The 16,710-nt window shown below is 40.5% G+C and overlaps 5 protein-coding genes across 8 annotated transcripts in view; 4 read left to right on the forward strand and 1 right to left on the reverse strand.

Moving 5' to 3' along the window:
* The first annotated feature begins 18 nt into the window (after nucleotides 1-18).
* Nucleotides 19-3,415, forward strand: LOC143008752 (serum paraoxonase/arylesterase 2-like). Its single transcript, XM_076160641.1, has 9 exons — nucleotides 19-169; nucleotides 306-373; nucleotides 1,047-1,102; nucleotides 1,228-1,393; nucleotides 1,711-1,834; nucleotides 1,922-2,122; nucleotides 2,250-2,331; nucleotides 2,445-2,573; nucleotides 2,694-3,415. Exons 1-9 carry the CDS (start codon nucleotides 93-95, stop codon nucleotides 2,853-2,855), a joined length of 1,065 nt encoding a protein of 354 aa, XP_076016756.1. The 5' UTR covers nucleotides 19-92; the 3' UTR covers nucleotides 2,856-3,415.
* A 544-nt stretch (nucleotides 3,416-3,959) lies between these two features.
* On the forward strand, nucleotides 3,960-6,236 carry LOC143008761 (serum paraoxonase/arylesterase 2-like). Its single transcript, XM_076160655.1, has 8 exons — nucleotides 3,960-4,168; nucleotides 4,393-4,448; nucleotides 4,577-4,736; nucleotides 5,056-5,179; nucleotides 5,267-5,467; nucleotides 5,595-5,676; nucleotides 5,790-5,918; nucleotides 6,039-6,236. Exons 1-8 carry the CDS (start codon nucleotides 4,042-4,044, stop codon nucleotides 6,198-6,200), a joined length of 1,041 nt encoding a protein of 346 aa, XP_076016770.1. The 5' UTR covers nucleotides 3,960-4,041; the 3' UTR covers nucleotides 6,201-6,236.
* Nucleotides 6,237-7,348: 1,112 nt separating this feature from the next.
* LOC143008760 (serum paraoxonase/arylesterase 2-like) lies at nucleotides 7,349-10,844 on the forward strand. The gene is made up of 9 exons (XM_076160654.1): nucleotides 7,349-7,903; nucleotides 8,044-8,111; nucleotides 8,336-8,391; nucleotides 8,520-8,679; nucleotides 8,998-9,121; nucleotides 9,209-9,409; nucleotides 9,537-9,618; nucleotides 9,807-9,935; nucleotides 10,056-10,844. The coding sequence occupies exons 1-9, from the start codon at nucleotides 7,827-7,829 to the stop codon at nucleotides 10,215-10,217; spliced, it is 1,059 nt and encodes a 352-aa protein (XP_076016769.1). The 5' UTR covers nucleotides 7,349-7,826; the 3' UTR covers nucleotides 10,218-10,844.
* LOC143008746 (potassium channel subfamily K member 5-like) lies at nucleotides 10,776-13,948 on the reverse strand. Of its 2 annotated transcripts, none has more exons than XM_076160631.1 (5): nucleotides 13,564-13,948; nucleotides 12,706-12,817; nucleotides 12,140-12,306; nucleotides 11,842-12,010; nucleotides 10,776-11,752 (listed from the first exon to the last, which is right to left on the reverse strand). In XM_076160631.1, the coding sequence occupies exons 1-5, from the start codon at nucleotides 13,747-13,749 to the stop codon at nucleotides 10,998-11,000; spliced, it is 1,389 nt and encodes a 462-aa protein (XP_076016746.1). In that variant the 5' UTR covers nucleotides 13,750-13,948; the 3' UTR covers nucleotides 10,776-10,997. The 2 variants fall into 2 exon arrangements, with proteins under 2 accessions (XP_076016746.1, XP_076016747.1); XM_076160632.1 differs by lacking the exon at nucleotides 13,564-13,948 and adding an exon at nucleotides 12,997-13,101.
* Nucleotides 13,949-15,627: 1,679 nt separating this feature from the next.
* LOC143008737 (uncharacterized) overlaps nucleotides 15,628-16,710 on the forward strand; it is a 30,177-nt gene continuing 29,094 nt past the window's right edge. Inside the window, exons 1-2 of one of the 3 annotated variants that reach the window (XM_076160610.1) lie at nucleotides 15,628-15,768; nucleotides 16,134-16,209. The gene's annotated coding sequence lies outside the window, so the exon portion shown is untranslated. Of the gene's footprint in view, nucleotides 15,860-16,133; nucleotides 16,210-16,454; nucleotides 16,606-16,710 lie in introns of those variants that run through there. The other 2 variants (XM_076160608.1, XM_076160611.1) reach the window with 2 other exon arrangements.

Here is a 16,710-nt window from a genome sequence, read left to right on the forward strand (position 1 = left end):
CAAGTTGGCACTTGTGCCATCCTGAGTTCTTCAGTGCAATTGCATCCTGAATGAGTTTGACTGACCTTTTAGTGTTCCCTTGACTTGGAAACATGTCTGCCATGAAGAAGGTAGCTGCACTTGCAGCTCTTGTTGCAGCTTTTATTGGACACAGATTTCTTAAACTGAAGTAAGTGTTATTCTTCTAAACTGTGAGTATAATGCTGCTACTCAAAATAAAACTTCCTCACTGAGACAGGTCAGTGCATGTGGTTAGTGAACAATTTGAAATGCATAGTTTCTGCTGGTCATATTTTCCTTTGCAGTGAAATGACTCTTGGCTCCAGAGAAGTGCCCTTGAAACACCTCCACTGTCAATACTTGAAGAATATTGGTGAGAATTCTTTGCCTATCAATTTAATTTCTTTCTGCATTTTGATTAGTGGGTTTAATGTTTTTTTCTCTTGTTTTTGTTTTTACAATTTTTTGTTTTTTAAGCAAACATTTAACATGACAGTGCACATACAGTTATAGGACATTTTGGAGATAATTTTTTTTATACAGAAAGAAGAGAGAGATAGAGAGAAAGAAAGAAGGTTGTATTATAATTATCATTTTTGTTATTTAACGCTTTCCGTAGACCCTGAGGTAAAATAGGCGGTATGAGGTACAAGTAGATTGAAATTGAAACAGCAGGAAGCTGCGGCTGCTGGCGGTTGTGAGAACATGGCACAGTAGTGTGGACGCAGAGTCCAGGAGGGCATCAGTGATGTTAATGCAATGATCTCAGGGTAAATATAGTTTATACAGGATGATATCAAACAGCAATGTAGACTACTACAAATCGCATCATAGGCTGTGGTGAAGAGGAGAAGAGAAGAGAAATACAAAAACATAGAGAGGGGTTAACATAAGTTAAATAATTTCACCCAGTAAGTGCTCAGTCATATGCTTCCTGCGTGAAAGCAAAAGAGCTAAAACCCAGTGAGCAGGTCAATCATCAGTCCTTCTGCTCTTTTAGGTGGCAAAATCAACTTAAGTGATGAAAATGTTTCTCATTTTTACAGAATATGGTGCAGAGGATCTTACGATTGTCAGAGATGGACTGGCTTTCATAAGCACAGTATGTCATTTGAGAAAATCATTGATGATTGATTGATAATGACTTACTTCATTCTGTACTGCATTCTGTTCCAATGACTGAATGTTCCAATGCATATGTAAAAGCCTGTTAAATGTTTCATCCAGGGGTTAAAGTTTCCCGAAATGGTTTGGTACTCAGATGACCCAGGGAAGATTTACATTTTGGACCTGCTGCACCCCAAACCAAGCCCTGTGGAGCTACAAATCAAAGGACAGCTGGATTTGAACTCCTTCAATCCACATGGCATTAGTGTTTACATTGATGACACAGGTGAAGCACAAATCCACACCAGTTACTAACACAAAAATATACATTATCAAAAATCAGTAGTAAGCATATTACTGTATATTTTACTCGCGTTTCTGCTGTATAGCCATCAGTCAGTAGACTTTCTTGACTGTTGATGCATTGTAGTTACACTTCTTTTCAATTGAATTGAAATATCCAGCAATCACAACAAATATTGCATCGCTGTCACATAAACTTTCTTTTGTAATCTCTTGATTGGTCATTCTTCACCCAGAGAAACATGCATGGTTCCTCATATTCTGTTTTCCTTCACAATCTATATTGCTGTTCCTCTGCAGATAACTCTCTGTACCTGTTTGTGGTAAATCACCCTCAACACACAAGCCAGATAGAGATCTTTCGATTTGTTGAAGACGACACCCTTGTGCACTTGAAAACTATTATCCATCCCCTACTTCATAGGTGTGTATAAGAAACCCACATTACACATTGGTATTACAGATTTGAAGATCACTGAGTTCTCAGAGTCTTATTCACTGTCTCCCTCAGTGTGAATGATATTGTTGCAGTTGGAGTTGAGAGCTTCTACGCCACAAACCATCAGTACTTTCACAATACAAAGTTGACCTTCCTGACCTTGTTCCTGGGTATTCCCTTGTGTAACGTGGTGTACTATAGTCCGGACGAAGTGAGGGAAGCAGCCAGTGGCATTCTCTTTTCAAATGGAATCAACATTTCACCTGACAAAAGGTTCTGTTATGTTTTTATTTATTTATTTCTACTATCAATGGAGAAAGAAATGAATGTGCAGTATTTCGTCAGCAACATATTTCCCAGATGATGGCAAAAGTCTAACAAACTTGTTCATTCTGTTCAGGTATATTTATGTTGCAGATTTCCTAGACCATGAGATTGATGTCTTTGAGAGACTGGAAGGCGAACAATTAGTGCATGTAAAGGTAACACAGCGCCAGAAGAAACTTTCACACAGCATTTTCTTGTACTTGTGAACAGATTTCCTAGAGGACAGAATGCAATGATCAGGCCTCATATGTGTGGTGTTTCCACCCAGTCTGTAGATGTTGGCTCTCTCTGCGATAACATTGAGGTGGACCACAACACAGGCGACTTATGGCTGGGTTGCCATCCCAACGGAATGAAGCTGTTGAATGATGACCCTAACAACCCTCCTGGATCTGAGGTTGTTGATAAATTACCTATCTGCAGTTACTGTTATGTTATTGTTATCTAATATTTGCAGTTTCAGACGCGGTGTTTTCTCTCACCGATTTCTATTCGTTCTCCTCCATGTTTCCTCCAGGTCATCAAGATCCAGAACATTCACTCAGAGCAGCCCGTGGTGACTCAGGTGTACGCTGACGACGGTCACGTGATCATGGGCTCCACTGTAGCAGCTCCCTACGAGGGAAAGCTGCTTGTTGGCACAGTTTATCACAAAGCCCTATACTGTGATTTGAAATAGGCTTTGTATTCTATTTACAAATACAAAATCAGTTGAAACCAAATTTCCAGCTATGTGTGACTACAGGATGATGTTGTTTATTTTAACTTGATTCATCTTGATCTCTTGATCTCTATCTTGATTCAAATAAAATGACAACAATAGATAACTCCATGTAGTGATATGTGAGCTGCCATGCCCCTGCAGTGAGCCAATATTTCTCTAATGGGAAAAACAAAATGTGCATTCATTATATATGTAATCATATACTTAATGAAGACGCATTAGAACTAGAAGTCACATAACCAATGCATGCTCAGCATATTAATTTTGTTTAGGTGTTCATAGAAGAGACAATACCTATAGGTCTTTGGGGCAAGCAACTAGCCAGGATGACTGTGACAGGCAAGTTACAGGGACACTCGGCGAGCATTTTGGTAGTGTGAGAAGGTACCATCTGGCTATCTGTCACTGAGTGTATAAAGTAGAGATTTTGTCCATTGCAGCCATCAAGACTGACACACTAATTGCTATTATGTACCCATACTTGCACGTCTGAAGAATAAAAGACCATGAAAGACTTTTTGTGGACGGTGAGCCTTATTTGGATTTAGATGCTGAAAGAAGGAAAAGGCACTTTAAATATAACTTCTTACAATATACACCCAGTAATTAGTCCAGTTGAAACATAACTGGATACATTTTCGTTTTTTTGCTTTATTTTCTGTTAAAGATTTACACTTGGTCTTTTGAATAGTAATTCAACACACCAAGAAGAGTTGTACTTCAGATTACACAGGTCTATTCTTTCAGCCTTTGCTTTGCCAGGCCATCCAAAGCTCCTGAAAATGCTGTGCCCCTGCATTGTGAACCGACATGTCATAAACAGCTTTACTCTCCTAATTCTCAGTGGAATTTCTACCTGCATTGCAGTTACAGCAGAAGTTTTAAAATAGCTGCTGCATATTCACAATGCCCTACATCTAGTTTTTTTGTTTGGATTTAGCTGCTGAAGTATATGCTTTACAGTAGGGATGGCAATTTCATCACAGAAGTTTGAACAGTTTTGTGGCCCTCCATTGGCAGTTCCAACAACTTTTATTGGACACAGATTTCTTAAACTGAAGTAAGTTTTATTCTTCTAAAATGTGAGTTTAATGTTGCTACTTATAAAATAAAGCTGTTCCTCACCAAGACAGGTCAGTGCATGTGGTTAGTGAACAATTTGAAATGCATAGTTTCTGCTGGTCATATTTTCCTTTGCAGTGAAATGACTCTTGGCTCCAGAGAAGTGCCCCTGAAACACCTCCACTGTCAATACTTGAAGAATATCGGTGAGAATTCTTTGCCTATCAATTTAATTTCTTTCTGCATTTTGATTAGGGGGTTAACATAAGTTGAATAATTTCACCCAGTAAGTGCTCAGTCATATGCTTCCTGCTTGAAAGCAAAAGAGCTAAAACCCAGTGAGCAGGTCAATCATCAGTCCTTCTGCTCTTTTATGTGCTGTTGGTGGCAAAATGAACTTAAGTGATGAAAATGTTTCTCATTTTTACAGAATATGGTGCAGAGGATCTTACGATTGTCAGAGATGGACTGGCTTTCATAAGCACAGTATGTCATTTGAGAAAATCATTGATGATTTATTGATAAATGATTTACTTCATTCTGTACTGCCATCTGTTCCAATGACTGAATGTTCCAAAATGATTCTGTGAAAGCCTGTTAAATGTTTCATCCAGGGGTTAAAGGGAATGCTTACATTCTCTGATGACCCAGGGAAGATTTACATTTTGGACCTGCTGCACCCAAAACCAAGCCCTGTGGAGCTACAAATCAAAGGACAGCTGGATTTGAACTCCTTCAATCCACATGGCATTAGTGTTTACATTGATGACACAGGTGAAGCACAAATCCACACCAGTTATGAACACAAAAATATGTTGTAAGAATAATACTGTATATTTTACTCGCGTTTCTGCTGTACAGCCATCAGTCAGTAGACTTTCTTGACTGTTGATGCATTGTAGTTACACTGAAGACAGGAATAGGAAAAGCATGAAACACTAAGAGAACAGATTTCTTTTGAATTTAATTGAAAATATCAACAATCACAACAAATAATGCATCGCTGTTACATAAACTTTCTTCACCCAGAGAAACATGCATGATTCATCATATTCTGTTTTCCTTCACAATCTATATTGCTGTTCCTCTGCAGATAACTCTCTGTACCTGTTTGTGGTAAATCACCCTCAACACACAAGCCAGATAGAGATCTTTCGATTTGTTGAAGACGACACCCTTGTGCACTTGAAAACTATTATCCATCCCCTACTTCATAGGTGTGTATAAGAAACCCACATTACACATTGGTATTACAGATTTGAAGATCACTGAGTTCTCAGAGTCTTATTCACTGTCTCCCTCAGTGTGAATGATATTGTTGCAGTTGGAGTTGAGAGCTTCTACGCCACAAACCATCAGTACTTTCACAATACAAAGTTGACCTTCCTGACCTTGTTCCTGGGTATTCCCTTGTGTAACGTGGTGTACTATAGTCCGGACGAAGTGAGGGAAGCAGCCAGTGGCATTCTCTTTTCAAATGGAATCAACATTTCACCTGACAAAAGGTTCTGTTATGTTTTTATTTATTTATTTCTACTATCAATGGAGAAAGAAATGAATGTGCAGTATTTCGTCAGCAACATATTTCCCAGATGATGGCAGAAGTCTAACAAACTTGTTCATTCTGTCCAGGTATCTTTATGTTGCAGATTTCCTAGACCATGAGATTGATGTCTTTGAGAGACTGGAAGGCGAACAATTAGTGCATGTAAAGGTAACACAGCGCCAGAAGAAACTTTCACACAGCATTTTCTTGTACTTGTGAACAGATTTCCTAGAGGACAGAATGCAATGATCAGGCCTCATATGTGTGGTGTTTCCACCCAGTCTGTAGATGTTGGCTCTCTCTGCGATAACATTGAGGTGGACCACAACACAGGCGACTTATGGCTGGGTTGCCATCCCAACGGAATGAAGCTGTTGAATGATGACCCTAACAACCCTCCTGGATCTGAGGTTGTTGATAAATTTCCTATCTGCAGTTACTGTTATGTTATTGTTATCTAATATTTGCAGTTTCAGACGCGGTGTTTTCTCTCACCGATTTCTATTCGTTCTCCTCCATGTTTCCTCCAGGTCATCAAGATCCAGAACATTCACTCAGAGCAGCCCGTGGTGACTCAGGTGTACGCTGACGACGGTCACGTGATCATGGGCTCCACTGTAGCAGCTCCCTACGAGGGAAAGCTGCTTGTTGGCACGGTTTATCACAAAGCCCTATACTGTGATTTGAAATAGGCTTTGTATTCTATTTACAAATACAAAATCAACCAAATTTCCAGCTATGTGTGACTACAGGATGATGTTGTTTATTTTAACTTGATTCATCTTGATCTCTTGATCTCTATCTTGATTCAAATAAAATTACAACAATAGATAACTCCATTGAATACATTTTAAGGCTGGAAACTGTCCAGCATGGCAGCCTCTCTGTGTATCCTTGGCAGAAAATGAAGCAACATATCTGATATTCTTCATAGATGTGAATCCAGTTAAGTTTAATGAAATGTTCCATCTTTAATCCCTTTTCATCTTTATGCATATCTGATATGCTTTGTTGTTTATAAATCATCTTATATCATGTTATATGCATGGGACATTTTTGTTAGGTCGTGCGATGATGACGATGCCATCATCTGGAAAGTCACATGCTTTCAGCTTTTGCTTCACCAAACAATCCAAAGCTCCTGAAATTAGAGTCACTGTACTCCCAGCAGTCTGTTAGGATGCTTGTAGTTATATGTGAGCTACCATGCCCCTGCAGTGAGCCAATATTTCTCTAATGGGAAAAACAAAATGTGCATTCATTATATATGTAATCATATACTTAATGAAGAAGCATTAGAACTAGAAGTCACATAACCAATGCATGCTCAGCATATTAATTTTGTTTAGGTGTTCATAGAAGAGACAATACCTATAGGTCTTTGGGGCAAGCAACTAGCCAGGATGACTGTGACAGGCAAGTTACAGGGACACTCGGCGAGCATTTTGGTAGTGTGAGAAGGTACCATCTGGCTATCTGTCACTGAGTGTATAAAGTAGAGATTTTGTCCATTGCAGCCATCAAGACTGACACTTTAATTGCTATTATGTACCCATACTTGCACGTCTGAAGAATAAAAGACCATGAAAGACTTTTTGTGGACGGTGAGCCTTATTTGGATTTAGATGCTGAAAGAAGGAAAAGGCACTTTAAATATAACTTCTTACAATATACACCCAGTAATTAGTCCAGTTGAAACATAACTGGATACATTTTCGTTTTTTTGCTTTATTTTCTGTTAAAGATTTACACTTGGTCTTTTGAATAGTAATTCAACACACCAAGAAGAGTTGTACTTCAGATTACACAGGTCTATTCTTTCAGCCTTTGCTTTGCCAGGCCATCCAAAGCTCCTGAAAATGCTGTGCCCCTGCATTGTGAACCGACATGTCATAAACAGCTTTACTCTCCTAATTCTCAGTGGAATTTCTACCTGCATTGCAGTTACAGCAGAAGTTTTAAAATAGCTGCTGCATATTCACAATGCCCTACATCTAGTTTTTTTGTTTGGATTTAGCTGCTGAAGTATATGCTTTACAGTAGGGATGGCAATTTCATCACAGAAGTTTGAACAGTTTTGTGGCCCTCCATTGGCAGTTCCAACAACTTTTTTGAAACTTCTCCTGGTGGAGGAGCATGACGGCAAACTTCACTGGTAAGAAATAGTAGTAGTACTAATAGTCCATATCTGCTGCTAAGTGAGCAGTTTTCTTGCTTGAATCTGACATTTCTAAACATGAGCACTTGTCGCCATCCTGAGTTCTTCTGTGCAATTGCATAATGAATGTGTTTTTTAATTTGACCCTTGATACAGAAACATGTCGGCCATGAAGACGGCAGCTGCACTTGCTGCTCTTGTTGCAGCTTTTATTGGACACAGATTTCTTAAACTGAAGTAAGTTTTATTCTTCTAAAATGTGAGTTTAATGTTGCTACTTATAAAATAAAGCTGTTCCTCACCAAGACAGGTCAGTGCATGTGGTTAGTGAACAATTTGAAATGCATAGTTTCTGCTGGTCATATTTTCCTTTGCAGTGAAATGACTCTTGGCTCCAGAGAAGTGCCCCTGAAACACCTCCACTGTCAATACTTGAAGAATATCGGTGAGAATTCTTTGCCTATCAATTTAATTTCTTTCTGCATTTTGATTAGGGGGTTAACATAAGTTGAATAATTTCACCCAGTAAGTGCTCAGTCATATGCTTCCTGCTTGAAAGCAAAAGAGCTAAAACCCAGTGAGCAGGTCAATCATCAGTCCTTCTGCTCTTTTATGTGCTGTTGGTGGCAAAATGAACTTAAGTGATGAAAATGTTTCTCATTTTTACAGAATATGGTGCAGAGGATCTTACGATTGTCAGAGACGGACTGGCTTTCATAAGCACAGTATGTCATTTGAGAAAATCATTGATGATTGATTGATAAATGATTTACTTCATTCTGTACTGCCATCTGTTCCAATGACTGAATGTTCCAAAATGATTCTGTGAAAGCCTGTTAAATGTTTCATCCAGGGGTTAAAGGGAATGCTTACATTCTCTGATGACCCAGGGAAGATTTACATTTTGGACCTGCTGCACCCCAAACCAAGCCCTGTGGAGCTACAAATCAAAGGACAGCTGGATTTGAACTCCTTCAATCCACATGGCATTAGTGTTTACATTGATGACACAGGTGAAGCACAAATCCACACCAGTTATGAACACAAAAATATGTTGTAAGAATAATACTGTATATTTTACTCGCGTTTCTGCTGTACAGCCATCAGTCAGTAGACTTTCTTGACTGTTGATGCATTGTAGTTACACTGAAGACAGGAATAGGAAAAGCATGAACACTAAGAGAACAGATTTCTTTTGAATTTAATTGAAAATATCAACAATCACAACAAATAATGCATCGCTGTTACATAAACTTTCTTCACCCAGAGAAACATGCATGATTCATCATATTCTGTGTTCCTTCACATTCTATATTGCTGCTCCTCTGCAGATAACTCTGTGTACCTGTTTGTGGTCAATCACCCTCAGCACACAAGCCAGATAGAGATCTTTCGATTTGTTGAAGACGACACCCTTGTGCACTTGAAAACTATTATCCATCCCCTACTTCATAGGTGTGTATAAGAAACCCACATTACACATTGGTATTACAGATTTGAAGATCACTGAGTTCTCAGAGTCTTATTCACTGTCTCCCTCAGTGTGAATGATATTGTTGCAGTTGGAGTTGAGCGCTTCTACGCCACAAACCATCAGTACTTTCTCAATTTAAAGTTGACCTTCCTGATGTTCTTCCTGGGATTTCCTTTGTGTAACGTGGTGTACTATAGTCCGGACGAAGTGAGGGAAGCAGCCAGTGGCATTCTCTTTTCAAATGGCATCAATATTTCACCTGACAAAAGGTTCTGTTGTGTTTTTATTTATTTATTTCTACTATCAATGGAGAAAGAAGTGAATGTGCAGTATTTTGTCTTCAACATATTTCCCAGATGATGGCAAAAGTCTAACAAACTTGTTCATTCTGTTCAGGTATCTTTATGTTGCAGATTTCCTAGACCATGAGATTGACGTCTTTGAGAGACTGGAAGGCGAACAATTAGTGCATGTAAAGGTAACACAGCGCCATCTAGTTTCATACAACCACCAAAGAAAAACAGAAATTGGAAATTAGAGTACCGTACATTGTTTTACCTCAAAACCAAAGAAACTTTCACACAGTATTATCTTGTACTTGTGAACAGATTTCCTAGAGGACAGAATGCAATGATCAGGCCTCATATGTGTGGTGTTTCCACCCAGTCTGTAGATGTTGGCTCTCTCTGCGATAACATTGAGGTGGACCACAAAACAGGCGACTTATGGCTGGGTTGCCATCCCAACGGAATGAAGCTGTTGAATGCTGACCCTAACGACCCTCCTGGATCTGAGGTTATTGATAAATTAACAATCTGCAGTTACTGTTATTGTTATCTTGTATTTGCTGTTTCAGATGTGGTGTTTTCGCTCACCGATTTCTATTCATTTCATTTTCCTGCATGTTTCCTCCAGGTCATCAAGATCCAGAACATTCACTCAGAGCAGCCCCTGGTGACTCAGGTGTACGCTGACGACGGTCACGTGATCATGGGCTCCTCCGTAGCAGCTCCCTATGAGGGAAAGCTGCTTGTTGGCACGGTTTATCACAAAGCCCTATACTGTGATTTGAAATAGGCTTTGTATTCTATTTACAAATACAAAATCAGTGAAACCAAGTTTCCAACTATGTGTGACTACAGGATGAGGTTGTTTATTTTATCTTGATTCATCTTGAGCTCTTGATTCAAAGAAAAGACGGCAATAGATAACTCGATTGAATACATTTTAAGGCTGGAAACTGTCCAGCATGGCAGCCTTTCTGTGTATCCTTGGCAAAAAAATTAAGCAACATATCTGATATTTTTCATAGATGTGAATCCAGTTAAGTTTAATGAAATGTTCCATCTTTTATCCCTTTTCATAGTTATGCATATCTGATATGCGTTGTTGTGTATAAATCATCTTATATCATGTTATATATATCTGATATCTTATATACCAATGTAATCATTTATATTACTGTTTGAGTTATAATCATATAGTGAATGTGTGACAAATCATCTACAGTAGGTGCACAACTGTGCTTAAACCCTTTTTAAAAAAGGAAAACAAAGAGGCCAGAACACATTGATGTCAAAATACTGTATGATGTCCAGAGATATCTTAATGGTGCATAGATTTTTGGCTAGGACACCTGGCTTGCTATGTGGCCTGTAGCTCTGTATCATGTGAAGATTAAACATGACACAGGTAAAAACCCAGGATCCTGTCTGCTTCCTTGAGACTCCTTTTGCTCCTGTTTTTGAGAGTTTTTACTAAATGTTGGGAATAGACTCCAGACCTTTCCTAGCCTGATCTCGGGGTATTACCTCAACAGCTTCAGAGATGTGAATCCACCATTTTACTTTCAATCTTTTACCCCTTTTCGTCTTTATCCAATAGCAATTCTGTCTCCGCTACCTTGCATATTTTAAACCTAGTCCCCCCAGTTGACTGCTGAGGCTGTGCACTTTCCTCTTCTGGGACATTTTTGTGAGGTCGAGCGATGATGACGATACCATCATCTGGGCCAAATGAACAGCTTTCCGCGTTGTCTTCATGGCCCGTCCTCAGACACTCTGCCGGTTTGGGGTCTCCACTGCTTGCATGGATTAGAGAGGGCTTCTCCTCTTTCTGGTTTGCATCTTTGGCAGCCAGAGAAGACATCTCCCCTTTTTCCTCTGCGCCATTGCCAGACATTTTGTTGATGAAGACCTCACTGATACTCATTACACGCCTGTGCCGAGGAGAGTGATCCAGGGTCTCAATGGCCAAAATATCATTGCAGCTCTTTGAGCGACTCTTGCAGTCTGAAAGGCTCTTTCCATTTTGTGTCTCTCCTATCTTCTTAATGACAGTGCTGTAGTCTTCCACCTCCTCAGACATGAATTTGAAGATGTCGATGATGCTGGGCCTTGCATTTGGATTGTGTATCCTCACTTCAGGCTCGGGCTGCTCGTACAAGAAATGCTTGTGCCTTTGCCTCCTCTTTTTCTTTAGCACCTTGTGGGCTTCCACGACCATGTGGACGTTCCAGCTAAAGAATAAAGACAGCCAGGCAAGGCCCATGTAGATCCACAATGATGTAAAGACTTTGTAGAGACTGTGGTAGTTGATGTTTGGATTGGCACCTGAAAGTAGATCCAGCATCATGAGTTTCTCAGTTATCCCCAGAAATATGTGCAACCTCAGAAAAACTTCAATTTAAAGTTCAACCAACCTGCCACATAGTCACCAAAACCGACTGTGGTGAGTGTGATGCAAGAGAAGTAAAGGCCTTCCAGGTAGGTCCACTTTTCCAGAGACATGAAAACAAATGGGGGGATCACCAGGTGCAGCAGCAGCCCCCATAAAAGAAACAAAGCTGTGCAGATTAACTGGACTTTTTTCTGGCAAAAGGAAGACAACAGACGCACAATGTCTTAATTTAACATAAGAATACATCCAAACAACTATGGACTCCTTAGATAATTTGCAGACAAACTAGATCTAACTCCAGGCTTTCGTCGGGTTCTTACCACTGAAACACCTTTGCGGATCAAGACCTGGGACAGACGTTTGGCCCGGTCCCCAAAGAATGAACCGAGTTCGCTTATCCACACCAGACACAGGGGGATTCCACAAAGGCCGTACAGGATACAGAAGATTCGGCCACTGACGGTCTTTGGAGCGACGTTGCCATAACCTGTGGGTTTGGTGAGTAAATGTTAAATCTGGAGTTTGTTGACATTTGCTGTTGTGTGGTAGCCCCACAGTCTGTAGAATGAACTGACATGATCCATGGAACATGTGGAAAAGCCTCTAAAAGCTACTGTGCATGATGTCACAAGTATAGTTTGATACTTATATGTTCACTGTCGCTCCAGAAAGTGTTAACCTATGACATATTATTCTGAAACTATTCCTGTTTTGCCATGGATTACTATTGTATAATTACATCCTTCTCACACATCAGTTCACTGCTTACAAAATGTACATGTGCCTGATATATACACATGGTCAAGTTAGCTAACTGGTGAACGGTTGTATGATCTAATATGAAAATCCTGCATTATAATGTTATTGACTGTAGACTCATACTGACCTATAGTTGTGACAATGGTGGAAGCGAAAATGGCGGAGTTTGCCCAATCCCACGTGTTGATATAGTTGTCTCCAGTGATGGGCACACCTTGACCAGCAGCTTCTGACACTATCTAGGGTGGATGGAGGAGGAAACAGAAAATGAGTCCATACTGGAAGCAGTACTTTACAGTCAGAATAAACCATGTTGTCAATTTATACCACCTTCAAATACACTTAACAAATCATAATAATCTCACTGAACCTTCTCCTCAATCAAAGCGAATATGTCGCCATTAATGCTGAGACACACCTTGTGCGAATATCCACACACTGGTCTGTAGTTACTACATGTTGTATTCATGTAATGACGAGTTACGCTGCCTTCCCTTTATTACAACAATAGGAAACAATAAGTAGCACAGCACAGTTGGCTTACACAAAACCAGAAGCGGTTGTGTTTCGCTTGTTGTTCATTGTACTACTTCTAACCAGGAAAACTGGTTCTGGTGTGTGTGTGTGTGTGTGTGAGAGAGAGAGAGAGAGAGAGAGAGAGAGAGAGAGAGTATGTGCTTGTGCTTGTGTGTGTGTGTTCTGACGCGCAGCGTTTACACAATTAACCCACCTTTACAATTAAGTCACCTTTACAGTTTCAGCAAGAAACTGGCTGTTTGCCTAGTTTTCTGTGATTTTTAAAAAAAGCTGACTTCCTTTGCAAAAACTGGAAAATTCCCAAACTTTGATCACGACTACATGAAACCTGATCTGAACTCTTCCGTGAATCTGGAAGTTACCGGCACTCAGATCGCTTTAACTCTCTGAAACCTGCTTTTCTCTTGACACATTATTTCTTTTTGTTAATCATTGCTTTAGTTCTTACCTCCAGGATCTCGTCCAGGCTCTGCTTTGTTAAGCAGGGATATCTCACCAGTATGTTTTGCTTGTCGAGGACATATTTGGCTTTGGCTGATTCCCAGTTTGGCTCCTCGAGAATTTGGAAAATCGCCGCGCCGATCGACAGGTAGAAGATGATGCATGAGGTCAGAAAGGGGCCCTTATCAGCCATAGTGAATTCATACCGCCAGACTCACGGCCGAAGCTTCCCGCATTGGGCTGAACTCAACCTGCCAGCCGCTCTTTCCTGCTTCACACATGTTCACCTCGTTCCGGGGAGGATCGATACAGGCGCTCTGTGCTCCACAATCATATAGTGTGGTTCATTTTCATTGGGAAAAAGTTTTATTTTTTACATCATGTAGCTACTCACTGAGTTTCCTGTTGTGATAAACTGAATGGAAGTTTTGCATGTTGTGTTTTTCTTTGCAAATCATTAAGAATGTATGTACCGCAACCAGCCAGCAGATGGCGCTGTTTCCCAACCTCTACATATATCCATCTACCCAGCGATATATCTGTTTATTCATCTAGAAATAACTTTTGAAAGACAAAAGTTATTGAATAAGGTTTTCAGCAGAGGGAGAATATTTGTGCTTGCACACACTCACAATTACAAACTTCACAAACTATGTACGAATTGTGCATTGTCAGTGACGGTTGTTGTTATCTTTGTCTGCGGGCATCCAGAGAGCTGGTGAGCAGTGGAGGTTCATCTGCACACTGGGTGGATCCTCGCTGGTCAGCGTGATAATAGAGAGGGAGGTTTTGTCAACAGTTTGAATGTGTGTGTGTGTCTTCTGTATGGTCATTAGGAGAATCGCCCCAGGTGGAGTGATTGTTGTATTTGCAAGCAGAGAAAACTGACCTCCATCTGTTTGCTATTTCATACTGTACAAAAATAGACGTAATGTCACTCTCCAAATCATACATTGAGATTTTAATAAACATACTGTCTGAGAACAAAGAGTATAGCAGATGTGTTGATGTAGCAGCTCTCAGCCACACCCAAACAGCGTCCCTGTGTGGAGCCATAAGTACCCTATGCCTTTGCACCTCTGTATAATCCCACTGGAAGTTCCCATTGCACACCCAGCCATTCGTGGAGAGGGAAATCTCTCATGGAACTGCCTCTCCCGAGGTTTCTTCCTTTTTTTCCTTATTTATTGAGGTTTTCTCGGGAGTTTTTCCTCGTCTTCCTTGAGAGCTTTGGGCTGGGTCGGAAATTGTCCTAATGTTGTGGCTCTGTAAAGCCCTTTGAGACATTGTATGTGATATTGGGCTATACAAATAAACTTGACTTGACTTGACTTGACTTAATATCTGGATTCTGTTCTCTCATTGCAGGCATGGGCCAATGCGTTCTTTGGCTGATATCAGCCTGTTACTGACCCGGTCACTCTGCAACTGGCAGGGAGCTGATAGCTGCACAAAGACTTCTTTGACAGAACATTCTTCATGCCAAGTGTTTAGGTAATTATTAACCATACTGTATAGTGCCAAAGCATGAGAACCACACCGGACCTGTCGTTATTTACAAAGGGGAAGTTGTTAATGACTTAATTTCCATTTCATTAAAGTTTCTAGGATATCAAAACATTTCCAAGCAATAGAGAACTGCTGTGCTTGTACCCTTGAACTTCTACACGTGCATCAGTGACATTTTCACTGCACCTCATGTACACCCAAGGCTTTCCTGAGATCTTTGTTGGACTTGATGGTGGCTTTGTGATGAGGTGAGGCTCAGAGGTGGTATCCCTTGTGTGTTAACTGATTGTGCTAATGTCTGTGATGATGTGGGTTATTGTCTGCACCCCTAGGAGCTGCTGTATTACACAATTTTTTGTCAAATATGAAATTAAAATATTGTAAAACATTATTACTACTACTACTACTACCACTACTACTACTACTACTACTACCAATAATAATAATAATAATAATTGTTTTTTTTCCTGTTACATGCATTAAATAGTCTCATTCCGTGACTCTTCCATCATGGCTGTGATGTAACTGGAGGCTTGACTCTAGTTCACGTTTGTTCTTCTCGTGAGGCGTTCAGGAGCAGCAGTAATCTCTGGCCGCTCCTCTTGTCTCCACCCAGCTGCGCTCTGCTGCGTCATTGTATCTGCGTCATCGCCTCTTGTGGAAACCGAAGATCCAACTTCTGCGAAGGAACACCGGAACTAAGGTGGAGAACACACACACACATACACACACAGGAACACACACGCAAATCACACACACTCACAGGCGGGACACGTTTGCGGCTACCTGCTCAGGTACGTTTCACCTCCACGCACACACCTCCACACAGCTCCACCTCCACGCTCACACACTTTTGTTGTGCCTTGTGTGCGCGTGTGTGTGTGTGTGTGTTTGGAGGGGATTATCTTCAGCGCGGTGATGCTTCTGCTCTCCGCCTGCAACACTGAACACTCAGAGTGGCGAACAGACGCTTCAACACAAGAGAAATTCTCTTAAATATCCGAAGTTAGTTTGTGACTATTACCTGCTCGGAGTCAAAACAACGCGCTTCTTTTTTTTCCACGACAGAACACGGAACCAACACACACACAGCCATAGCAAGTGTGTGTACTTGTGACGAAGAACTATGGATCTGGATGAAATGGTAATTATCTTCTTTTAAATATCCAGGTGCTTGTGTGTTTCTGTGTTCAGCTGTAACCTGAGACCTGGCTCTCCGCTCACCCATGTCCCCTTCTGCTCTTTTACAGATCTACTTTGAATAAAATGATGTCAGCGTTCTGCACATCAGTGAGCTTTCAGGTTGTGATTCCGACAATAATCGTGTACTTTACTGCAAAACAGCACTTAGCTTCATCCTCTCTGCTTGTGTGTTTGTCTTGTCACATTTTGACATGTTTACTATACGATAACCAAACAGTTTTAATCCTGTTTTCAACTCTCCTCTCTCTCTCCATCTCTCTCTCTCCTCCGGCTCTCTGGCCGACACACACTGTCTGTTACTGGCGATGAACTTAATGACCTTCTACGTGGATACAATGTGAGTATCACATCAAATAGTATTTAAGTTGGAATTTGTGCCGTTCTTCTGTTATGATTAGATGTGGTGGTCCTGTATAAAGGTTATTTTGAGGGCAGATCTTTG

Source organism: Genypterus blacodes, unplaced genomic scaffold, assembly GCF_046128005.1.
Source record: "Genypterus blacodes isolate CSIRO-AG114 ecotype Tasmania unplaced genomic scaffold, CSIRO-AGI_Gbla_v1 ptg000107l_1, whole genome shotgun sequence".
Classification (NCBI taxonomy): Eukaryota; Metazoa; Chordata; class Actinopteri; order Ophidiiformes; family Ophidiidae; genus Genypterus; species Genypterus blacodes.